At 40.7% G+C, this 23756-nt stretch overlaps 4 protein-coding genes across 5 annotated transcripts; 3 read left to right on the top strand and 1 right to left on the bottom strand.

Moving 5' to 3' along the window:
• Positions 1-230: 230 nt before the first annotated feature.
• galnt6 (UDP-N-acetyl-alpha-D-galactosamine:polypeptide N-acetylgalactosaminyltransferase 6 (GalNAc-T6)) lies at positions 231-7082 on the top strand. Its single transcript, XM_085343858.1, has 10 exons — positions 231-1137; positions 1632-1804; positions 3606-3755; positions 4927-5161; positions 5250-5367; positions 5457-5657; positions 5809-5940; positions 6034-6135; positions 6221-6379; positions 6849-7082. The coding sequence occupies exons 1-10, from the start codon at positions 659-661 to the stop codon at positions 6957-6959; spliced, it is 1860 nt and encodes a 619-aa protein (XP_085199984.1). The 5' UTR covers positions 231-658; the 3' UTR covers positions 6960-7082.
• A 1119-nt stretch (positions 7083-8201) lies between these two features.
• LOC146610311 (glucose-6-phosphate 1-dehydrogenase-like) lies at positions 8202-12165 on the top strand. The gene is made up of 12 exons (XM_085345522.1): positions 8202-8402; positions 8979-9016; positions 9156-9264; positions 9343-9560; positions 9641-9799; positions 9960-10085; positions 10175-10268; positions 10369-10555; positions 10690-10925; positions 11409-11485; positions 11672-11764; positions 11856-12165. The coding sequence occupies exons 1-12, from the start codon at positions 8202-8204 to the stop codon at positions 11944-11946; spliced, it is 1629 nt and encodes a 542-aa protein (XP_085201648.1). The 3' UTR covers positions 11947-12165.
• Positions 12166-13316: 1151 nt separating this feature from the next.
• Positions 13317-19328, bottom strand: LOC146610310 (ceramide kinase). Its single transcript, XM_085344999.1, has 13 exons — positions 19205-19328; positions 18114-18209; positions 17783-17920; positions 17503-17631; positions 17351-17414; positions 17112-17257; positions 16952-17026; positions 15933-16085; positions 15546-15651; positions 14916-15019; positions 13986-14182; positions 13590-13906; positions 13317-13431 (listed from the first exon to the last, which is right to left on the bottom strand). Exons 1-13 carry the CDS (start codon positions 19326-19328, stop codon positions 13317-13319), a joined length of 1764 nt encoding a protein of 587 aa, XP_085201125.1.
• Positions 19329-20505: 1177 nt separating this feature from the next.
• On the top strand, positions 20506-23745 carry naa10 (N-alpha-acetyltransferase 10, NatA catalytic subuni). Of its 2 annotated transcripts, none has more exons than XM_085344313.1 (8): positions 20506-20680; positions 20811-20909; positions 21030-21088; positions 21174-21219; positions 21595-21710; positions 21861-21905; positions 22402-22486; positions 22646-23745. In XM_085344313.1, exons 1-8 carry the CDS (start codon positions 20660-20662, stop codon positions 22826-22828), a joined length of 654 nt encoding a protein of 217 aa, XP_085200439.1. In that variant the 5' UTR covers positions 20506-20659; the 3' UTR covers positions 22829-23745. The 2 variants fall into 2 exon arrangements, with proteins under 2 accessions (XP_085200439.1, XP_085200438.1); XM_085344312.1 differs by having other exon boundaries at positions 22402-22487; positions 22626-23745.
• The last annotated feature ends 11 nt before the right edge of the window (positions 23746-23756 follow it).

Raw genomic sequence — 23756 nt, 5'->3', positions numbered from 1 at the left:
TGGTCAGCTAAGGAAACGTGGACGTCCTGGATTGCAATGATATCATTTTTCAGGTCTCATAGTAGAAAACAGCCTCCAAGGCTGGGTGAAGTTATGCTCCTGTCATGCTCCACGTAGCAAAAAACTACTTCCTGAATCAAGTGACAGATAATCATTACTGATGAGGTGTCTTTGGGTGTGGGTGTCTTGAGGGAATGCATTGTGCGTCACCTATTTACTGGAATGGGACCTGCAGGGTCAGGCTCACCTGCTGCCACGTGGCTCGTGGAGGATTGTGGCCAGAACAGGTGAATTCAGGTGTTTACAAAGAGGTGTGGTGTGTTTGTTCTCGCTCACCTCTTCCCTGTTCTACCTACCCGCCCTGTGGGACTGTTTCCTAAAGAGACACAGGAGGAGGAGCACGGTTGGCTAGATTACCTACTGCAATGACCGTTGACGCTTGTAGAGGCGCAAGCCGGTTTAAGGGATTGTTATCATGCTTTTCATTTTTGTATTTACTTTAAAAATAGCTCGGTGACTGTTTAGCAGCTTAAAAAAAAGGTAAGGGTTACAGGCGTGTGGGGGTTGACTGGATTGTATTTCAAAGTTAGGTTCAAGACAGACAAACTCTACATCTTCTACTCTTTTCCTTTTTTTTTTGCTTAACAGCGTTAAGAGAATGCGTTTTTTTATACGCCGGCGGATGTCCCCCCTTAAACTGGTGCTCCTTGGGGGGACTCTCTTCATGGTGATCTTGGTAGTTCTTCAGAGGGATGTTGGCTCTTCAGCTGGGGACCCCTGGTTACAGGATCTGGTGGTAAAGAGGGACAAGGTAATGGGGATGGTCCGAGAAGCTGTCAACAATATTGGCTTCCAGATCGGCGCTCCACAGCCACCACCAGTAAAAGAGCAGCCTACAGAAGACACCAAGTGCCCCAGTGGATTGTACACTCAGGCTGAGCTCAAACCTCACTTGGAGAGACCACCACAGGACCCCCAAGCTCCAGGGGCTGATGGGAGAGCGTTTCAAAAAGACAGCATGACCCCAGGGGAGGAGAAGGAGAAGGAGGAGGGAATGACACGGCATTGTTTCAACCAGTTTGCCAGTGACCGTATCTCGCTCAGCCGCAGTCTGGGGGATGACACCAGGCCTCCTGAGTAAGAGCATGTTATCAGATTTATTACGTACACAGCTTGGACAAGTCTCTGTTTTGCCAGCAAGTATGATGATATGTACACAGGCCAGATAATGTGCTGCATCACAGCTGGGGTCATACTCACAGAGGTGAATTATTTACATCTGTTTGCATAATGTGCTCCCATTTTCCCTGGGGAAAAAAACACTTAGTTGAAAGACTCTTACTGTAACCAGTTTTAAATATGGTATGCACAGAATGCAGTATCCTGGTTAGTACAATGCAAGGCAATCTGTTGTAAATAGTTGAATCCGCTCTGTTTGTGTAGCGTAACATTTGTACATCCTGGTAGGCCGGAGATTTATCTGCCCAGTGACTTTTATTGTGAGCTGGTTATTAAAGGTGATGCATATTGAGCTATGTAAAGTATCAGTGAGCAAACCTTGAATATTCTCTTATGTGTCACTTTGCAAGACTGCCACCATGAAAGCTTCTCACTCTCACACACACCCACAGGTGCGTAGAGAGGAAGTTTCGTCGCTGCCCTCCTCTGCCTACCACCAGTGTTATTATAGTGTTCCACAATGAGGCTTGGTCCACCCTCCTCAGGACGGTGTTCAGCGTCCTGCACACATCTCCTGCTATCCTACTAAAAGAGATCATTTTGGTAGATGATGCCAGTACTGCAGGTAAGGGTTAAAAAACATGTAATGTCTTAGCATATGTGATGTGTAGGACTCTGACAAGAAGCCTCAGTTCAGTGGTGTGTGACAATACAGCACTGTTGGAGTAAAGTTTTATTGCTAGAAAGCAAATAATAAAGTTATTCCTTTTCTTCCTTTTAAATAATGTAAATAAAATTGTGTCCCAGCCATCATAGGAGGAGGGGAGGCTCCCAGTCTGTTGCAGTGCTAGCTGACAATCAATCATTGACGCTCACATTTATACTTGTGGCCACTTTTGGTTACTAATTAACCTAGCAGCATGTCTTTGGATTGTAAGAGGAAGCTTGGGCAGCCCTTGACCATTAGATGATCATTAGATTTGAACCCAGAACCTTTTTGCTGTGACATGATGGTGCTAACCACTGCCCCACTTTGTCACCTGTAGAAAGTAATACTTCTTACATGATATAACTGTAATCATGAATAGTTAATTTAATGTGAAAGAAAATCACTGGGATGTGGGTTATTTTTTTTTGTGTGTATATATATTATAATATTGGAATAGCTGTCAAGCAATAACTGGGATAAATGCTGAAAATCTGACAAGGCTCAACTTAATAAAACTGACCTTCAGGATTTTTAGGGCAATAATTCAGTCGCTTTATCAGCTTTGATAAGATAAACTAGAGTGTTCACTTGGGATTTTAGCAGCTTGCTCATAAAATGCAAGCAAGTAGTGCTTTACAGATAGGTGAAGAGACTTGCATTTAGAGCAGGCAAACAATGGTCTGCATTGTCATATATGAGAATGACCCTGTGTTTACCAGGGAAATGTCCAGAAGGTTTGCTACAGTGAATATGAGCTGCAGGGTGATAGAAAGCCTGCTGGGAGCACCTCCAACACGGTGAAAGCAGGCAGAACAGTTATGATAAGAGACCTGTTTTTAATATTCTGTTCACTGCTTTCCAAAATGGGAAGTGTTTATACAATCCAGCATGTCAGGTGATATGACTTTGCTTACACTGTTTGTCAAAGCTGACTACTCACTTTTTGAAATGGTAAATGTTGTGCATCAGCATACCTTCACCATTTTTACCTGTTTTTTTTGTTTTTGTAAATCTGCTGACATGCCATTTGTTTCATAGAAAGACGCTTTGTTATGGTTTGCTCTCTAGTTCGAATCTAAGCTGTGCAGTCATTGGAATGCCTTTTTATTTCTAGGTCAGGTTTACTACAATGTTGTAGCTAAAAGATTGCAATCGCACTAAAATAATGAGCCCACTGCTACACGTCATCAAAAACCTCAAGCATCCTGTTGTTCATTAATGGTATTTGGTGGCCTATTAGATGAGCTTAAAATATCTTTTTTTTTCTTCCTTTTTTGCAGCAGTTTTCACTCATATCATGTTGGCACCCTCAAATGCATTTCCTACTGTATGTGAGGTTCTCATTTGACTAACAGATCGCTTTCATAATGCTCATGGTGCGAAGCTGGAGGATTCAGTTAGACTGAAACTTGTAAGAAATGTGGTGTTCACTGTGGTCAAGAAGGCTTCTGCAGAGGAAATGTAACCTAGTTTTACGAGCAGTGTTTACAGTTCATTGGTATTTCTTTTTTCAGTGCTCTCATGGGTACAAACTTTATGGATGATTGACTTTTTCATGTCATTTCACTAAATGCTCTTAGTTTGAAGTTTAATGTCTGTCACATTAACCGCATTGATTACAAAGTAACTTTTATTGCAGCAAAGTTGCAGCTTGCCTCAGGACAACTTTTGTTTTACGTAAAGGAAGGACTGACATGATTATGTTGCTTCCCTGCAGAGCATTTGAAGAGCAGGCTGGAGGAGTATATACGTCAGCTGAAGATTGTCCGTGTGGTGAGGCAGCCAGAGAGAAAGGGCCTCATCACAGCAAGGCTTCTTGGTGCCAGTATTGCGCAAGCTGAAGTTCTCACCTTCCTTGATGCACACTGTGAGAAAACGCACATGCAAACAATACACAAGTCAAAGTTTCCATTTTAATCATCCCAGGTGATTTACTGAGGCATTTCAGAGTTGGAGGGTTAAATGTATGTGCTTTTTCAGCTTCTAATACTGTAAATAATCTAATACTCCAGTACTCTAATACAAGTGTTTACTACAGCAGTAAACGTATACATATACACACATACCCACACAATTTTCACTTGTCCATATTTTGTAATACGTGATTATTTCATCTTACGTGTACTACTAAATAAGTGTTGGTTTTATGCGCTGCTTATGAATATATTAAAACCACATAGTTTAAGGGCAGGACCCCAGAAAAGGAGTGGTTTTAATGAAGCAGTATTGAAACGGATGTAGTCAAAACCTGCACCTCTTCTTTTAGTGACTGCTGCATTTGACACACGTAATCAATTCAGCTTGTTGAAATTATCTCTTTTGTTTTACGCTCTTTTTATTTAGTAACTGTTAAACTCTTTCTGCCTAACTGATTCACCGTCGGATACAGTTCAGCGTTTTCATACAAGATCCTTAATTACTTTGGTCTGTGCATTTACAGTGTTTTCCATCAACATTTAAATATTTTCACACAGAAGAAAGAAAAATTCAGCTAAATATAATGCCAGCAAACATCTGTCATTACTGTCTATATGAGGTCAAACTCATTTTACACGGAGGGTCAAAAGGAACCCACTTTGATCTTGAGTGGAACAGACAAACGAAACTCCACTTTGTATCAGTGTAAAGTTTAACCACACATTTAATCCTTTCTTATAATAAGATAAAGAAGTGCAATTTCAACAGCAAATCTTGTTTTTTCTTCATGATAAATGTGTAAAATTACAGAATTTTTTTTTTTTAATTTCTTTAAAAAAATTATTTATTATTCACTTACTTTGCTGTAGCATGAATGGCTCTTTATCAGCAGCAAAGCTGTAAAACTCACAAAAATACAGTTAAGTCACAAAAATCTATGGCCTCCTTCATATTTTCCAAAACTGTTCAGTTGTCCTGATTGGAGTCTTTGGCTGGCCAATTCTGGCCCCTGTGCCTTATGTTTGACATTCCTGGTCTATATGTTACACTGAATGTGGTATTATTTTTGTAGTTGATATTAAGAAATATGAAGCCATCACTGTCCTGTTTTCCCCGTTTAGGCGAGTGTTTCCATGGTTGGCTCGAGCCCTTACTGGCTCGAATTGTTGAGGAACCCACTGCTGTGGTTAGTCCAGAAATCAGCAGCATTGACCTCAACAGCTTCCAGTTCCATAAGCCTGTGGCCACCAACCGCGCCTATAACAGAGGTAACTTTGACTGGAGCCTGTCTTTTGGCTGGGAACCCATCCCCGAGGATGCAAAGAGGCTACGCAAGGATGAAACCTACCCTGTAAAGTAAGAACAGTCATGTTGGTGTCACGTTCAACTTCCTGAATTGTATAAAATACCTGATTGGTTTTCTGTCTGACTATGAACATTTCAGAACGCCCACTTTTGCTGGAGGTCTCTTCGCGATCTCACAAAAGTACTTTGAACACATCGGAACATACGATGACCAGATGGAGATTTGGGGCGGTGAAAATGTGGAAATGTCATTCAGGGTCAGACCTCTTTATCTAATCTCTGCTTACACAGATCCACTTTGTCACAAGTCTCCTGTTACTGAGTTTGAGTGTCATTTTTGATTCAGGTGTGGCAGTGTGGGGGTCAGCTAGAGATCATCCCTTGTTCTGTGGTGGGCCACGTCTTCCGTACCAAGAGCCCCCACACCTTCCCCAAGGGCACTGAGGTCATCACCCGCAACCAGGTGCGCCTAGCTGAAGTCTGGATGGATGACTACAAGAAGATCTACTATCGGCGTAACCAAAATGCAGCAGTTATGGCCAGTGAGGTCAGTTTTAAGAATAATTTATCACCCTTGTTCTGATACTTTTTGGCTGGAATTCAGACTCATGTTGATATGATTTTGTACTCATAAGTTTATTAGTGTGTTTTGTTTTGTTTTTGTTTTTTTTCTAAATAACGCCCCTTTTGCTGTACAGCATAGATTTGGAGACATCTCTGATCGCCTGAATCTGAGAGAGAGGCTTCATTGCAAGAACTTCAGCTGGTACCTAAATACAGTCTACCCAGAGATCTTTATTCCGGACTTAAATCCAGAAAAATCTGGATCTGTGAGTCAGTTTTGTGAATAGCGAACATCTAATGCGCAACATGTGATGTGTACCTGTGGCACTATTTAATTATTGTGTCCATGTTTGGTCCAGATTAAAAACTTAGGGTCTAATATGTGCCTGGATGCTGGAGAGAACAACCAGGGGGGTAAACCTCTCATCATGTATCATTGTCACAACATGGGAGGCAACCAGGTAAAGTAACTGATGCAGTATGTTAAAGACAAGTTGATTATGCTTTTCAACATTCGAGTTCTAATTGGATGATTGTGTCCTTTAGTACTTTGAGTATACGTCTCATAAGGAGCTGCGTCATAACATTGGAAAACAGCTGTGTGTTCATGCGGCAGTGGGATCAGACCCGGTGAAGCTTGAGCTGTGCCGGCTTAAGGGGAAAGGTACCAGTGTGGCCCCTGAACAGGAGTGGGTCTTTACAGAGGTGAGGAGCAGTTGGAGGCCAACATTTCTTTTTCTTTTTTAACATTTGGCCAAATGCAGCTAATCGCTATCATACTTGTCCACCACATGTAAAGCTACAGCCATCTTCCAGGTAGCTGCAACTGGGAAATAAAGGGGGAAAAGAGTGAGCTTACTGAGTGTCATCATGAGGTTGCTGAAAAATCTAGTGGACGGTCATTGCAAAGAAAAACTTATAAAACCTCAACTTGCCGTGTGTACACTCTGAACTGCTTTAATGCATGATATATAATATGTAAGGTAGAAAACTTTAGAGGTGGTGGTAGGGAGATTTTACCTTCAGCAGGGCCATCTTTTGCTTTACATCTCCTGTGATGGTTGTGATTTTTCTCAAACTAGATGTTTAACCAATTGTTGTTGTATCCAAACAACAGTTATTTCTTTTAATTATTATGTTTATTTGAGTTTTGCCAACTCCTTCTGTTCTTCAGGAAAATCTTCTGAAGAATCCAAGCAGTGGACAATGTTTAGCGTTGAAAGGAGGCCAGATTTTGATGGACTGCAATGCTGCCGAACTCCACCAGCACTGGACTTTCACCTGACCTTCCAGTCTTCCCGCCGGGTGACCTTTGATACCTTCTACCCTCCCCCCCTTTCTCAAACCTGGCACAAAGGAGCCACATCAATATTGATCGAGTAGAACTTCACCGAAGCTGTGAAGCTTGGGGCGCATACTGAAAGAATATTTAAAGAAGGAGGGACAAGGTAAAGACGGTCACATCTGTCAGATGCCTGGGGTGGTCTTAGTTCATTTTAAATTTATTTATGAAAGAAACTCTGCAAAGACATTTGCTGGTGGTTGGGGATCTTCAGCGTCTGGGCTGCGGCACTTGGGAGTGTCACCTTGATCAGGGCGAAGCTGTGAAAACGTGACCTTAAATGACTGGATTTGCTCCTAAACTTGGAAAATTCTTCTTGCTTTGTTTTTGTCAGACACTGAATGTGATCATAAGTTTATATCTTACTGAGGAGTAACAGATGTCTGCTTTTTAAATAAAAATTATGTTTTAGATGAGGGCTTGTTTGTACACAGTATGTTTTTTGTTAGTTTGTTTTGTCTTTTGTTTTTTGGGTTTTTATTTTTTTGTTTTATTTTGTTTTTAATTGCCAAGACTATTCCTGAAAGTTTTATACATAAAAACTAAAATATATTGGAGTTGTAACAATCTTCTGTTGTACGTTGTGCTTCTTTGTATATATTTGATAAATATTACATAAGGCACTAATCTTTTCTTTTTAGCTGGGCAATGGTTGGCACTGATTAACAAAATGTAGCCACTCCTAGGAAGAAGTAAAGGAATAATTTACAAAGACTCTTTGGTTACTGATACTGCAATATCAACTCATTGGGCTTCAAAGTTACGGTAGCCTTAAGCTGTCAGCCTGGAAACGCTTCATGATTCGTTTTACAGCCCGAGAAAACTGTGTCCAGGGTCGTAGTCTGATAAGAACTCATTCCTACAAAGAGTTAAGACTTGCTTTGTCAGAGATACCTGTTAGGCAGTTGTGCAACATTTATCTAAGGAGTGGCTGAGGAGCAAGAAACATTCATGGCATTAAATTCATGTGATTAGACCTGAAATGTGACTTAACGCCACTGAGCAGGTTCATCAAACTTCAGCTGATGGACTGTGAGGATTCTTGATTTCATATGCAAATGAGATTTATGGAAAAGCAGAGTAAATGGCAGCGGTTACATTGGAGGAAGCAATGGCACAGATGCATTACCCATTTTGTACAGTAGGTGGCAGCACACAGTCGGGAAACTTTTCTGCAAGGCGAGGATGACAGCTGAAATGTCGAGTGTCATGCAGCCACAGGGAAACGAGTGGTCACAGCAGACGGTCGAAGAACAGATGGGTCAGAAGATGAGCTCAGAGAGTCTGACTCGCTCTGAGGTGTTTGGGCAGCTCAGGAGGGAGCTTTACGGGGAGGAGCGGTCAAGTCATTCCAATACACACTTATTCATCATACTGGGAGCATCTGTGAGTACAGCTCTTAAAACTGCTCTTTCATGCAGCATATGATGAAATGTCTCGTTTAATGTGGTCACTGGTCTTGTAGTAGCACCGTATTCTAAACACATCGCGGTGTCTGAAGTCACGGGCTGGTTTGAGGAAAAAAAAAACGTGCATAAAAATAATTCACATATTGTTGCAGTGTGGTGATCCGAATGAAAGCCAGGTGTGAGCGCATGCAGTTTGAAATGTGCTGCATCTACTTTTTCCTTTGTTGAGCAACAATAGAAGCTGATGATTTAGCAGCGAAAACATTTTCACCGTTTTTGGCTTTGAGCCGGGAACAAAGTACCAGTTGCATGTTTATCGGTCATGAATGTTTTTTTAAAGTAACCTAATTCACACTTACAAGTCTGAGTTCTGCAGATCAGGTGTGTTGCTGGAAAATGTGACTTATTCAATTACTCTGCAGATTCTTTTGCACCACAGTGATTATTTCCAAAGTTTACTTAGTCTTTGGACTCTGAGTGTCCGTTCACTGTGAATAGATCTAAAGAAACGTTTTTGTTTTTTTGTTTTTTTAAATTTGTATGATTTAAACAGGGAGATCTTGCTAAAAAGAAGATCTATCCAACCTTATGGTGAGTAAAGAACTGCAGCACGCACACAGCAGCTACATTAATAACAGAGCTGTGCTTTAAAGTTGTTTGGTCACCTTGTGTAATGAAGAGTTTGACCTTTGGCCAAAGTTTTCTGCATTGCTACCTTTGAATTTTTCAGGTGGTTATTCAGAGACGGCCTTCTTCCAGACAACACGTTTTTTGTGGGTTTTGCTCGGTCCAGCTTGACTGTAGAGGACATCAAGGCAGCATGTCTGCCCCACATGAAGGTAATACCTTTAAGGGTGTTTGACTATTAAAGATAAGATTTTGTGTTTTCAGAAATCATTGTTCCACATCTTCCTCAGGTCAGTGATGAAGAAAGCGACTACCTATCAGCCTTCTTCAGTAAAAACTCCTACCTGAGTGGCAGGTATGATGACGGCAGCTCCTTCGACCAACTCAGCAAACATCTGTCATCTCTCCCTGGGGGCGCCAACGCTAATAGACTTTTCTACCTGGCTCTACCACCAACTGTCTACCATCATGTCAGCAAAAACATCAGAACCCACTGCATGAGCCTCAAGTTAGTACCTGACGAGTCCTTAAAATCAATATCTCACTTAGTGTTGATTGCATTTTCCTAATCCACTGTTTTTGTGGCAGAGGTTGGAACAGGGTAATTGTCGAGAAGCCCTTTGGTCGTGACCTCCAGAGTTCACAGGAACTGTCAACCCACCTGTCGTCCCTGTTTACAGAGAACCAGATCTACCGCATAGATCACTACCTGGGAAAAGAGATGGTCCAAAACCTCATGGTGCTCAGGTAACAAGCTCAGTACAGACTTTTTTGGGTGGACATTATCACAGGAATGAACTTTCAGGTTGTCATAGACAGTATTGCTGAATTTCAGAAGTATTCATTACTATTCAACTTTTCCATCCTCCTGTTTTGTTTTAGTAATATTTTACTCACTCATTTCCAGGTTTGGAAATCGCATTTTTGGACCCATATGGAACAGGAACAGTGTGGCCTGTGTGGTTCTCACCTTCAAGGAGCCTTTTGGCACTCAGGGCCGTGGAGGATACTTTGATGACTTTGGTATTATTCGGTGAGAGAGACTGCATTCAGATAAATGTAAGTTAAAAAAAAGCTAGTTTGTAAACTTTCCCTCATTGCTTTCTTTTCTTCTTAATATAGAGATGTCATGCAGAACCATCTTCTCCAGATGCTCTGTTTGGTTGCAATGGAGAAACCTCCTTCTACCAGTCCAGATGATGTGAGGGATGAGAAGGTAAAACCAGGGATTGGAAGAATTTGGGAATTGCTTTCCATAGCACGATTATCAAGTCTTCGCCATCCTTTATCCACCCCATTTTTTTCTCAAACTCTAGGTGAAGGTGTTGAAGTGTATACCTCCTGTTGAAGTATCAGATGTTGTGCTTGGCCAGTATGTCGGAGATCCTGAAGGGGAAGGTCAATCCAGACTGGGATACCTTGATGATCCCACGGTGCCCAAAGACTCCTGGACACCAACTTTTGCAACAGCAGTCCTGCATGTCCAGAATGAGAGATGGGATGGTGAGGCTTTAGTCCAGCTTTTTTGTTCCTCACCTGTCTCTCCTAGTCTACATTTTATCAAGCCTCCTTAAATTCTCCTTCTGCTTTTGCATCCATTATGCATGTCATCGCACCATGCACACCATGTACATCAGGAGTTCCTTTTATTCTGCGCTGTGGTAAAGCACTAAATGAGCGGAAAGCAGAAGTACGTCTGCAGTTCACTGACGTGCCGGGAGACATTTTTGGTGATTGCTGTCAGAGGAATGAGCTGGTGGTGCGGGTGCAGCCAGATGAAGCCATTTACTTAAAAATGATGACCAAGAGGCCTGGAGTTTACTTCAATCCAGAGGAGACTGAGCTGGATCTCACCTACAAGAGTCGATACAAGGTGCCTCAAGCTCATGTCAAAATATTAATTGTAATCCAGCTTTCAGAAGCAACTCTTACTCTTGCAGGAAACGTATTATGCTTTTCCTTACAGAATGTATATATTCTGTAAGGAAAAGACAATTTATTTATGAGCAATCCTTGTGAGCCACAACCTTAGGCTTAGACTGCTTCAGTTTTTTGGGGGGGTTGTTCTACCTTGAAATGATGTCAGTATGTGTGGAAATCCTTAATCCAGTCATCTCAGACAAATTGCTCCAGATGTTAGTACAGCAGTGACACCCACCTGTTCTTCAAAGACTCTCTTGGCAATAGATGGAGTTGGAAAAAAGCACAATAAATCACTTTTAAAATAATATTATATTTAATACATTTTGAGACTTTTATGGTGGATGTCCCATTGTTACTTATCCTTGATACTGTAGGCCAGTAAACTTGAACTTAGTATGCATGTAGGAGTTTAACAGCTGCTGTCTATCTGCAGGATGTGAAGCTCCCAGATGCTTATGAAAGACTCATACTGGATGTCTTCTGTGGAAATCAAATGCATTTTGTTCGCAGGTAGGTGCCATCATTGAAAGCATGAGCACATCTGCACAGTTGTTGCCAAATATTTTATCAACACTTTTAGTTGGAGATGTGCACCGGCCACGTTTAAACAGCTCTTTTTAATTTTTTAGGCAGTGATTTTCAGTGTTCCCTCTTTTTATTTATTTTTTTGTTGAAATGTTTTCATCTTTGTCTCAGTGATGAGTTACGGGAGGCCTGGAGGATCTTCACCCCCCTCCTCCACCAAGTAGAGAAAGAGAAGCCACGCCCCATTCCCTACACATATGGAAGGTAAATACTGTTTTATCAGGCAGAATGAAATACGCATATCATACTTTAACAGTGACAGTTCTTCTTTCCATCTTATCTGTTATGTCCACAGTCGTGGTCCAAGAGAAGCAGACGATCTCCTGAAGAGAGTGGGATTTCGCTATGAGGGAACATACAAGTGGGTGCAGCCCCACACCGCTTAATTCTTTCTGTCTCACAATCAAGTACTTGAGAAAAGATTGTAAACAAACAATCAAGTTTACTGCAGTCACTGCTGCACTTGATTGATTTCTGCATGCACAGAAGAAAGCACTGCTTTTCATGACTAATTATGACAGCAGAGATTAAAACAAGCTGTAACAGTCTGATTTTGATGTAAATCTGGTATTTCTAAATAAATCATCATTCACTCTTTTTCTTGCAATTTTTTTAAAAGCTTTGCAAATATCTGTATTCCTACGACCTTTGGACATTGTGGACATGGAAAATCTACAACCTTTATGGTATCTTATAGATACTAGTATAGGATAATTATTTACTGGCTGTGCCATTTAACTGTTAAGAATTCAAGATTGTTCACTGTATTGTAAGGCCTTTGTTTACAACTGTCACTAATGCTCAATGGGAGTCATAAACAGACTTATGTATACCAGAAGGACCTGCTGGCCTGGTTCGTAACAACAGGAGCCTCTTTTAGTATCAGTCGTGCAGGAAACACATTTAAATGTCTGGCGTCAGGTAAGAACAACTCTCAGGTATGTTCTAATCTTACTAACATGTTAATCTCTTACAATGCATAAACATGTTTTCAAATGGCTTTATATTTTTCTATTTCTATCAGCAGTTTTCACCAGATTGATTCTGGTTCTTGTACTTTGTCTCTGCTAGGTTCAAGGCCTAACTGGAACTGCATGCACACAGTTTCTTTAACATCAGTAATAGACCATTAAGTGATCCTGCCAGTACTTTGAAGTGCAGCAAGAACAAACATCTTTTTAAACAACTATTTGTAGTTTCTTGTGACAACCTATTGAAGTAATGATTTTAATGGGCCATATATGTTTGTAAATTGTCATGCATTTCATAGATTTGTGTGAAGCTAGAAAATTGTTCACTGATAATGTAGAACCAGTAATCATTCACCTTTTATTCAGCTGGATATACAATCTGCACTGCTGCTGAACAATCAAGCAATAAAAAGTCAAGCAATAAAAAGTCATTGCACAAAGATTTTGTCTTTCAAGTTCTGTTTGCATTTCCCATGACTCTATTCTCTGAAAACTTGTGCACATAAATAAAATTCAGACCACAAGCTGCTCACTTGCCGCATACTGTATAAATTAATGTAGTTTACTGAGAAAAAAAGCCCCCAAAATTAGCAAGCGGTAGTCAACTAACACACACATGCACATTTAAGAATAAATAGTCTTCATCATTATTACAATGAAGATAATCCATAGAAGTACCTGAAATAAAAGGAACTTTTTGGCAATCACAGAAAGCAAGTCTGGCTTTTTAATTTTTTAATAAATTCACAAATCAGTCCCACGATGCAAACACTCCATTCTTCAGACTATTTGTATGTGATGCATCTACTTTTATTCTTGTCACTCTCCTGGCTGCAGTTCTGCATGGCTGCTCCGTCCTCAATGCCCCTGGCGTACAGACGTACCAGCTGACCGTGGATCCTGACAGAAGTGAACAAATCTAATTATATATCTTATGTTTCATAACGTATTGTGGGATCTTTACCCTACAATACAAAGGGCTATGAGGCAACTGTTGTAATTTAGCACTGTATAAATAAAATTGAATTGTAGAACAACATGTTGGGTGGTGCTCTTACCTGCAGAAGATCTCAGTGAAAGGCAGAATCTCTCCATCACAGTTCCACACGGACACAGCTGGAGTCTTTTTGCAGCACAGACCACACAGGATGGGAGCCACTGTTTTGTGCTCGTTCATCGTCTCTCGCTCCACCACACTCTGTGCCAATTGCTGCTGAGATCCATTTCTGCTTACAGTGTCCACGTATTCTCGCTCTTCGCCACCTATTGCGCGATTCAGCTCTCCGATTCCTTCGTGCACCTCTTCTTCTCTGCCATCTGGGAGAGAGAAACGGACGGCCTTCACTCGATGGACCTCCACAAACGGCAGGTCAAACTAGGAGAAGCAGGAACGATTGGGTCAAGCAGTTTCTAAAGTTTCTCAGTCCATTTGTTTTCAGCTGAATGTGATATACCTGGTCCTGTGTGCTTGTGTGTCTGTAGAGGAACTTGAGGAAGCTCAGTGGGTGAGTGTCCCATACTAGGATGAGATCCCCTGTTCCGTCTGCCAGATGAGCAGACGGAGAGAGACCTAATGGGCTCCTGGCACATGAGCTGGACATACAAGTGATCGATACACACCTGAACCTGCCCTCCACACTCACCCATTCACCTAAAGAGAGACGAAGAGATTGGAGAAGCTACAATTAGAACGATTTTAGCAGATGTTGATGATTTCTAAAAGAAAATAATATTTGGCCAATGTGCCCCAGGGGTTATAAGGCAATTTTTAATAGAGTAAGGAAATGGGGAAAAAAAACATTTGTGTGATTTTACTTATTTCAATATGTGTTGTGGACAACAACAGGAAGGCAAGAAAAACTCAAACCACCAGTCGTGACAACCAAGGTATAGAGAAGGGCACGTCTGAACAAACAAAAAGTTGTATCTTGAAGCAGATGGGCTGCAGCAGAAGACCACACTGGGTGCGACTGCTGTCAGCTAAAAACAGGAAATTGAGGCTATAATTTTCACAGGCTCACCGAAATTGGACCACAGAACACTGAAAAAAAATCTTTTGTGGTTCACTTTTGTTCCAGTTTTGATTGTTGGTAGAGTCAGAATTTGGCATAAACAACATAAAAACATGATTCATCCTGCCTTGCATCAACACTTAAGGGTGGTGGTGTCAGTCAGTGTCACAGGGTACTCATCTTTGGATGGCTTCTTCTCTCATCATCCCAAACTGGTTTCTTGAACATGACAGTGAGTTCACTGCACTTAAACAGCATCCACAGTCAAGCTCAAACCAACAGTCCACATTTGAGATGTGCACCAATCTGCAGCAGCTGTCTGATGTTATCTTGTTATCATGTACCAGAATTTACGAGTATTTGTATCGTTACCTTCAGAGTCATTGCTGTACTGGCTGAAGTGGGAGCTGTACAGGGAGCCTGAATCAGAAGTGTGTGGGAATAGTCGCTCTGTACTTCTGGAGCACACATTGCACCTAAAAAGAACAAAGAGTTTCACTCTCCTTCAAGTCTGTGAACTAACAAGCTCCCTGACCTTAGCAACAGCATTCATAAGAGCATTATAATCCATTCGCTGACAGCCAGAGACACCTGCTCCAAACAAAAACTAAGGTACTAACAAGAGGCTTGGTCTCAACTTTCAACTAGATCAAGTTTCTCTTGCTATGTCTCTTCTACCCTCCTCAAGGAACGAGCAACCAACACCCGAGTCCCTGCTACAGGGGGTAGCAGTTACAGTATCTCAAAGTGAATTTGACCCATTTCACTAGTCCTTGAATAATAATGATGCTCCTCACAAGGGCACCTTCTCGCTTTCAAATTAAAAGATTAAAAATGATCTTCCTTTTTAAAACCCCCACCAGAGTAACAAAAAAAGTTAAAGGCTTTCATATTTTCTTCAAGGTCACGTTTTGGCCTGACTTGCAAGTGAAAGTTGCAGTTACATTAACAATGGGAGGAAGAGCACAGTCTCTTTTTATCTCTTTCTAGTAGGCGTTTTACCCTGAGAGGCAGCGCGTTTTATCCTTAGGGCTGGAGAGCAGTGGGTCTGCTGGTAGATACTGAACTATGCCCGCATAGCTTCTGTTGCTCAGGTACACAACTGTACCTATACAGAAGAAAAAAAATTAAGGTTGGGTAAAAATACAGAACACCAGATACTGTATATGTGCAAGATTTTAAAATAGAACAACAGTGGTTTTACTATAGCAAATGCTGAAAAGGGAAGCACAGATGCCACTAGAGACTTTCAATTTGGTCATCTTGATAACAGTTACAGTTTCAGGGTGAATTTTTAACTTTGAGATAAAAATAAATATAGAGAATCTGACAGAATGTTCTTCAGCAGACTGTCATTTGCTTTGTTTTAAAAGAATCATCGGTCTGGACCTGAATAGTCGTATCTGAGAGGTCCCATCCAGCGGTGTTTTTCACTCTCAGCTAGTACGTCTCCATAGAAGCCATAGCCCACCAGAGATACCGAGTAGCGTACCAGGGTGGAAGCATGGTGAACTGAACACACGTCTAATGGCTGAGAGTCTCCTGCAAGGCATTGAGGGCATCAAGGGGTGGGTATACAAACTTATTTATACAGTTCCAATTTTGAAAAAAATATATATGATCAGGGTTACACTCCCTTTACATTCATGAGAAAAAGTTTTCACAAGACTGTGCGATTCTATGAAAACATCGATACACTGTTAACTGCTTCCATAGGAATTTTGAGGGGAAGTAGCATCCAGGTACTGCTAATCAAATGCACTTGATTATTGATTATCATAAGTGTGAGCACCTCGATAAAAGCAGAAGATTTTGCAGTGTGCAGATCTGGAGCATTCAGGTGTTTGCTAACACAATGCCAAGGAGGAAGGGCACCAGCAATGACCTCAAAACCATCAATCTGGGAAAGTTTATAAGGGCATTTCTTAACATTACGGTGCTTTATTTTTCTTAAAAACCAAGCACAGCACCACAAACACCTAATACCGACTGTCACAGTCACGTAAGGTGGTGGAGGATTTGGGTTCGTTTTTTTAGAGTCAAATGTGAGGCCATCTGTTTGACAGCTAATGCTTGTCCCAAATGGGGTCATCCAACAGGACAATGACCCCAAGCACAAAATCTACGACAGAATAACTTAAAAAGAAAAGAATCGAGATGTTGCAATGACCCAGTAAAAGTCCAGATCAGACAGGGCCTTAAGAGACCTGTGCATGAACAAAAATATCCAAACCTCAATGAACTGAAGCAAAATTGTAAAGAAGAGTGGTAATACGAATATAATTATTTCAAGTTTTTGCTACCGAATATAGTTCTTTGAGACATGGGGTGTACTTAGTTTCCACGCAGCTGCAGAGAGTCTTGTGAAAACGTTCTTTTTCACATGACCGTATGCAATATTTCCTCACCAATAATGATGTGCAAAGCTGAAGAAACAGGATCAATAACCCCCACTGTGGCATAACACACACAGTCTGTGGAACCTAAAATAGATAACACATATCAGGAAGTGAGAGTGACACCTTTAAATCTGAAGCCATCAGTTTATAATTGCTTATGAACAACAACCTGCAGGGATGATGCCAATATGAAGTGGGCATGGCTGCAATGTGACAGCGGGATCAGTCTCACAAAGACCTGCCTCTTGTTGTGTCCGCCCAATCAAACCATGAAGTACTTCACTGAACATGCCATCGCCACCCACACAGACCACACTGCAATAAACAAACATAATCGTTTCTATTATGAAAGCACCTCACAGTGCTCTTTCACAACAGTATTTATACCGCTGCGCTGATAGCACTTACCCATCAAAGCCTGTCAGATCTTTCTTCAAGAGGTGGTCTCTGGCCTGGTTAGCCCGTTCAGTCACTGAAAAAGTTTATATAATGATTACATGTAAACTGTAAGGCTGTGTGTCAGAGTTAAACTTTAAACATCAACTGTGCGATCAGTTTACCTATAACATGAGAGCTGATCCCAGCCAGCTCAAACAGAGGGGCAACAAGTGAATGGTAGATCTCTCTTCCTTTCTTTTTTCCTCCAAATGGGTTGATGAACACCAACAGTCTATGTGGACGCAAAGGACCTGAAAGATGCATGTTGAATATCACAGATGGGAGCTCAAAACGTCAGATATGCAACAGATTTTTTTTTTGTTAAAGTAAAATAATAGTCTATTTAGGAGAAATACAAGGTTAAATATCAGCTGTGTTTCTAGTCCAATTATCCACCCCTACTGTGAGTTTTGAGGGCAGTCCTTAGGTGATTTGTCCACTGGTCTCTGAGGACCCGACTGGGGCAGCTGAACTGGGTCCGGCCCAGGTTCCACAACAACCCATAAGTGCTTCTACTCCTGCTACGCTTGATGTAGAAAACTGAAGGCAGATGACAGATACAAGAAATGGAAACCATGATGTAAAACCATAGTATCAACTGTTGGAAGTGGTGGTGGTGGTGGTGATGATGATGATAGTAGGGGGGGCTACAGGCACACATTGCACAAAATTGTAAAGTAAGCTGTGAACTTGGGTGTATAGTTTTCGAACTACACCGTCATCTAAAACCCACCTGTGAAATCTTTGTCTGTGTCTTCAACTGACTTCTGGGGCAAGATCTCCACCCGACCGTTCTCCACTCCAACCACCTCTGCCACAGGTACTGAAACTTCAATCGCGCAAACGCACAATGTGAAAAAATTGATTAAACATGTTTCTTTGTGTCGCTGCAACTGAGTGAACTTTTTAACTCTACAAAAGGATTGTTTCTCATTTTTCACTTGTCATAGAAATTAATGCATGATACAGCTGGTTCCTTGCCAGGTCTCAGGCCCAAACAATACAATAATGCTAGCTGAAATTCCATGCTGCTTCAGTTTCATCATGGTGCCCCTATTCGTTTATGCTGCTGCTTTATTAAGATGCGGTGGCTCACGAGGACGCTTGAATAGAGCTGAGCTATTGTTTATGTGATACCTTTAAAAACATAAGATGGAGAAGGTTTATTGTGTCTGCTGACTGACTGGCACACCTAAAAGGATCAGATTCTACATAATTTACTATGGCAGTGTATCATAAATCACAATGTGTTAGTGGTTTTAACTGGACAGTATTAAAATATTTTTTCACCTATATTTGTGGATGAGACAGAAAAAAACCCCCACTTTTTAAAAAAAAAAAGCAAACTAGAATTTAAGCTCAGTGTTGGCTTATAATATTATGCCAGGAGGTGGGTGTGTTTGTGGCTGTGTTTTTAGTAAACTACCTTTGTAGGTCATGTGTCATGTTTGTGCTGCTCAACTCGTTCTTCACGTTTTCTGCATGCACTTAGATTCAATTGATGTGCCCCTTCTTGTGTTCAAACTTAACGCCTAGTTTGTAATTGGTGTTTGTGGTGTAGGCCACTGTCTTTTTTTGTCAGTTCAGTTCAGTTTATGTCAGTACAGTGCAGACGAAGCAGACTTTCTCTTTTAAATGTGGTGTTGCAAAGTGGTCCATGTGTGCACATTTATATTTGGCTCTTTAAATGTTAAGTAAAACAGGGGAGAAGTGCATTGTGAAACTTTCTGAGTGTTTGTGTCGCGCTCTCATTTAAACACAGTCTCTATAAAGCCCCATTAAACATCTAGGATACAGATGTGAGGGAGATACACGAGCACTTACCTGTTTTCTTGTCACCATTCTTTTTATCCGCCTCAGTCCATTTCAAATGCCAACCTGTGAGGACGGCCCGATATCTTTTATTTCCGATCCACAAACTTGACTCCAACCTCAGGTCAGTCTCCATCTGGAAAAGCGCTCTCAGTCACAGAGTCAGTCTTTCCCGTATGCCAAAACGCGTTCCTGATCACACTTTATGCCCATGGTGTTTGCATGCCTGAGAAGTGCAGACACCGGCGATCTGAACTCAGTTTCTGAATACAGGCTCAGAGTATTATTCCTTTAAAATGCTGAAGTCACCGCCCGATACACGGGCGTTATTCTGCAAATACCCATTTCCTATCTGCACCCTGCTCTTCTGATACCTGCTCGATTTGCATGTTGCGCTGCTGATTGGATGCCAGGTGTTTACCTGGAGCAATGTGGCCAAGTAGGCTAATCTGACGCGAATGTGTGCTTTCTCGCTGTTTGATTGACCTAAAAGCATTGCTTCGTTGACAGAATGGGGAATTTAAATGCATTTAAATACGTCATCTAAATATTTTGAGTGTGGAAGCCTCTGTAAATCATCAAATATTAAGACTAATAATACATGTTGTAGACTAATATAGGGCGACAAGTAGAAGATAGATGGTATTTAAAATTACAGTCTACCGTAATTTATTTTTTAACAAGGATGAGACTTTTAAATAACAGAATGAGACACACTATAAATCTGACATATGCAGCAAGGAGGACAGCAAAGTAAAATAAATAACTATCTAACTAAACTATCGTTTACTGCAAAAAAGATTTTGCAGTAAACGATAGGATATAAAAGGCAGTTTATCCGAAGGTTGAGAGTATTAATTGATTAGTGCTGAAGCAACATTTTTATATTTTAGCAGGCTTTTTTTGGTTTTGTTTTGTTTGTTTTTGTTTTGTGGGATTGCTCTTACATTTTTTTTAAATCTCTAATATAAACTTTTTCAACAACAGTTTGTTTAATCCAGTGTCTATTAAAAAATCCTCTTTTGTGTTTGGAAGTGTTTGAAAATGTGTTGCATTTGTATCATATTATTTAAAAATCTTCATCTAAACAGAGAATGTTGTCTAGTAAAATGTGTGCATCAGTTCCGTGTTAATTTACAAAAATGTATAACCTCAAATTACCTATAGTTGTCTGTCTATGTTAGCCACCGTCGGGCCACAGCAAGGGTTTATGGCCACTTTTTTTTCAAAATAAATCCGATTAATACAATAGGTACAACTTTTATTCTGAAATCCCGGCAGAGCGGACGTGTATGACGTTATTGTGGCACGCTCCTTCCTCTTGCTTTCCTTGCTAGCACGTCCATTTAGTTAGCTAGCGAAACAGGCTCTTTAACCCCGTAGGGGAACTGTTATGAATCATTTGACCAGTGTAGTATAATAGATTTTTTTGATTTTCATAATCTTGTTAGTAATTGATATTGGAAAATGAACATACGAAACGCACGGGTAAGTATAGAGAAATTCACTCGAGAGCCACGCTGTTTCTGCACAGAGCTAAGCTAACGTTACAGGCTGCAGTTTAGCTGAGCAGATATCGCCGGTCAACTGTGTGACCCTTTTTATGTGTTTCTTTCAGCCGGAGGACCTAATGAACATGCAGCACTGTAACCTGCTGTGTCTTCCAGAAAATTATCAGATGAAATACTACTTCTATCACGGCTTGTCATGGCCACAGGTAACGAGCAGTGCTGATTCCAGTTTCCCTGTCTCTGCTAATGGCACTGCTCCTATCATACATACCATTACAATGTGTACGGTTATGTCTCTAATTGTTCTTCCGTTTAAATCGTTCCAGCTCTCATATATAGCAGAGGATGAAAATGGGAAAATTGTGGGATATGTGCTCGCAAAGATGTAAGTATTAGCGAGCATATTTGTATCCTGCTGTCACTTTTAAGAAAACGCATTGATTCTTATGACTTTTGCAAACTCTTTATAGGGAGGAGGACCCAGATGATGTACCTCATGGACACATAACATCCCTGGTGAGTCGGAGCACCTGCGACACCTCAGACAACTCCTTTGCCTCTTTTTCTTCATATTCTGTTGGGTGCTCCTTTAGGGGGTTCACCACAGCGGATCTGCCTCCAATCTCATCATGTCGCTAGCATTTCCTCTGTCATTCTTCATGGTTTTCATCACTTCTTACTGTCTGGCACCTCCATAATATATCCACTATTATTCTATTGCACATTTGCAAACTAGCTCACCTTTGCCTCTTTATCTCCAAACTGCTCATCCTGAGCTGTCTCTCTGATGTACTAATTTCTGATCGCATCCTTCTTGGTTACTCCAAGTTCAAATCTTAACATCTTTAGCTCTTAAACCACCAGCTTCACCTAAAACACTCTGTCTTCTAGGCAGTAAAGCGGTCCCACCGACGTCTGGGACTGGCTCAGAAGCTGATGGATCAAGCCAGTCGGGCCATGATAGAAAACTTCAATGCTAAATATGTCTCACTTCATGTTCGCAAGAGGTACTGCGGACTCTTGGCTTGTTGCAAACTAGGGTTTATCTCTTTGTGTACATAAATGATTGTATGAATTCCTATGTACAAAATGTGTTCTGACTCCAATTGTATCTGTAAGTGCTCCTGTTTTCAAGAAATGTTTTCTCCCCACTGCAGCAACCGAGCTGCCCTGCACCTGTACTCAAACACACTTAAATTCCAGTAAGTATTTCTGTTTCTCTAGCAACATTACTGTTAAGTTTTTTAAATGTAATTCATGTACTACTACAACTTTTATTTTATTTACATCAGCTGGGCTACAATAGTTTAATTATACTGGTAGTCGATATAATTTGACCTGTGTTTAGTATAATTAATCAGATAACTGTATCACAAATGTGATGGCTACTTATATTGGTAGATAATTATAAGATTGTTATTCCCAGGTACTACTGGGTTTTGTTTTGTTTTTTAAAGTCTCTAAAGGCTCAGTCTACTTTTTTCTTTCCCTCACCATGCTTTAAAAATAGTTTTAAGGGTCATTTTCTACATGATTGTTTCTTTGTGTATATAGATGAAAGAATGTTGGTTGGATTAGTGATAGTTTCAACTATAACTCTCATTTTTAAAATCCATTAAAATTCTGTTTGAAAATGTGCTGAACAGCTGAATGTTTTTGCACCAACTTTAACTGATCTACTATCTTGTCCCTTCACAGGATTAGTGAAGTAGAGCCCAAATACTACGCAGATGGGGAGGATGCCTACGCCATGAAAAGAGACCTGGCCCACATGGCTGATGAGGTACTTGATTTTTACATCTTTTTTAAAAAAAAATATGAGCTACTTTAGTTTGATTGTCACTCACTCTGAATTGCCCCTTAATATGAGCATGTGACCAAAATCTGAATGCGTTACTTTTTTTTCTTTTCTTTTTTTTTGGGTCCCCTGGTCATCTCACAGCTGAGGAAACCCGGAGCACGCGTGCCGGGTCAAGAGGCACAATCTGGCCAAAGTCCGTCGGGGTCCGGTGACCATGAGAGAGAAAGCGAGAGAGACAGCGGAGGAGAGAGCAAAGAGCTGAGCGAAGTCAGCGAGGCAACAGAAAGCACAGATGTTAAAGATTCCTCTTCTGATTCACAGTGACACTGCAGCTTTAGACATTTTTAAAATCATCCCTTGCATCCAGTTTTTATCTATTTGCCATTTCCCCTGACCTTACACACTGATTATCTCGGCACCAAAAATGCTCCAACATTTACGTCACTTTTTTATTTTTGGTAATTCTGGTTATTTTTTTTTTCCTGCAGTGATGAGCAGAGACTTTGTTAATAGCATCAATCTACTCAGTTATCTAAATTAAATACAAATTAATTACTGGTCTGGTCATTTTTATTGGATTATTGTCATTGTAAAAGCTGTGTGAGGTTTAAGACCGCCTGTACTTTTCAATTGGTCTTTATTTGACAGAATAAATCTGTCAAATAATACTTCTTGTATTTCATTTTTGTCAAAAAAGGCATCAAATAATGAGCATCTCTGAACGAAAACCAGCAGAGTCGGATAAGTTATTCAACTGCCACCTTGGTATTGTGAGTGATGATCTGATTAAAAGTTAAAGACCCCAAAAAATAGGATAAAAACCTTGATGATGGAATAAACTGATAAAAAGAAAAATTCTTCCACGTTAATGATTTAACCCAACTCATTGTGTCTGCATTCTTCCTCCGTGGGCTACGTCCTTTTTCCAAAAATGGTACTGTAGCTTCTAAGCTGAACTAATCCTCTGCAAAGAGTTTGTTTTTAATACATACGATTAAAGATGGAAAGGACATCATAGATATCTGTCCTCAGGTAACTGGTTGAACACATGACAAGGAGATAAACATGAATCACTTGTGAGCATGCCACCAGTTCACTATATGGTGTAGGTAGGTGTAAATACTAGAACAGCTGCCACAAGTCTTCAATCGGAAGGATTTTGATCTGTAAAAATGAGTGCTTGTAAGCACGGCCACTGTGGAAACATGTTCGATGCCATGTAGTAATGGAATGCTGAAGTTCATATTAAAGT

Source organism: Diplotaxodon limnothrissa, linkage group LG20 (genome assembly GCF_057381915.1).
Source record: "Diplotaxodon limnothrissa isolate DT_005_m linkage group LG20, D_limnothrissa_male_GT1.1, whole genome shotgun sequence".
NCBI classification, from domain to species: domain Eukaryota; kingdom Metazoa; phylum Chordata; class Actinopteri; order Cichliformes; family Cichlidae; genus Diplotaxodon; species Diplotaxodon limnothrissa.
This window is presented reverse-complemented; position numbering and strand designations above follow the sequence as displayed.

What these genes read in the sequence shown, in the direction of transcription:
- galnt6 (XM_085343858.1), top strand. Translation starts at nt 659, where the DNA reads ATGCGTTTTTTTATACGCCGGCGGATGTCCCCCCTTAAACTGGTGCTC. An exon ending in AGATGATGCCAGTACTGCAG is followed by an intron (nt 1,805 to 3,605) that starts GTAAGGGTTAAA and finishes GCTTCCCTGCAG; the next exon opens with AGCATTTGAAGAGCAGGCTG. An exon ending in AGGAGTGGGTCTTTACAGAG is followed by an intron (nt 6,380 to 6,848) that starts GTGAGGAGCAGT and finishes TCTGTTCTTCAG; the next exon opens with GAAAATCTTCTGAAGAATCC.
- LOC146610311 (XM_085345522.1), top strand. Translation starts at nt 8,202, where the DNA reads ATGACAGCTGAAATGTCGAGTGTCATGCAGCCACAGGGAAACGAGTGG. An exon ending in CAAAACCTCATGGTGCTCAG is followed by an intron (nt 9,800 to 9,959) that starts GTAACAAGCTCA and finishes ACTCATTTCCAG; the next exon opens with GTTTGGAAATCGCATTTTTG. An exon ending in ATGATGTGAGGGATGAGAAG is followed by an intron (nt 10,269 to 10,368) that starts GTAAAACCAGGG and finishes CTCAAACTCTAG; the next exon opens with GTGAAGGTGTTGAAGTGTAT.
- LOC146610310 (XM_085344999.1), bottom strand. Translation starts at nt 19,328, where the DNA reads ATGGAGACTGACCTGAGGTTGGAGTCAAGTTTGTGGATCGGAAATAAA. An exon ending in AAAACGCGCTGCCTCTCAGG is followed by an intron (nt 15,020 to 15,545) that starts GTAAAACGCCTA and finishes TGTTCTTTTTAG; the next exon opens with GTGCAATGTGTGCTCCAGAA. An exon ending in TTCACTGAGATCTTCTGCAG is followed by an intron (nt 13,432 to 13,589) that starts GTAAGAGCACCA and finishes CACTTCTGTCAG; the next exon opens with GATCCACGGTCAGCTGGTAC.
- naa10 (XM_085344312.1), top strand. Translation starts at nt 20,660, where the DNA reads ATGAACATACGAAACGCACGG. An exon ending in ACGGCTTGTCATGGCCACAG is followed by an intron (nt 20,910 to 21,029) that starts GTAACGAGCAGT and finishes AAATCGTTCCAG; the next exon opens with CTCTCATATATAGCAGAGGA. An exon ending in TCACTTCATGTTCGCAAGAG is followed by an intron (nt 21,711 to 21,860) that starts GTACTGCGGACT and finishes TCCCCACTGCAG; the next exon opens with CAACCGAGCTGCCCTGCACC.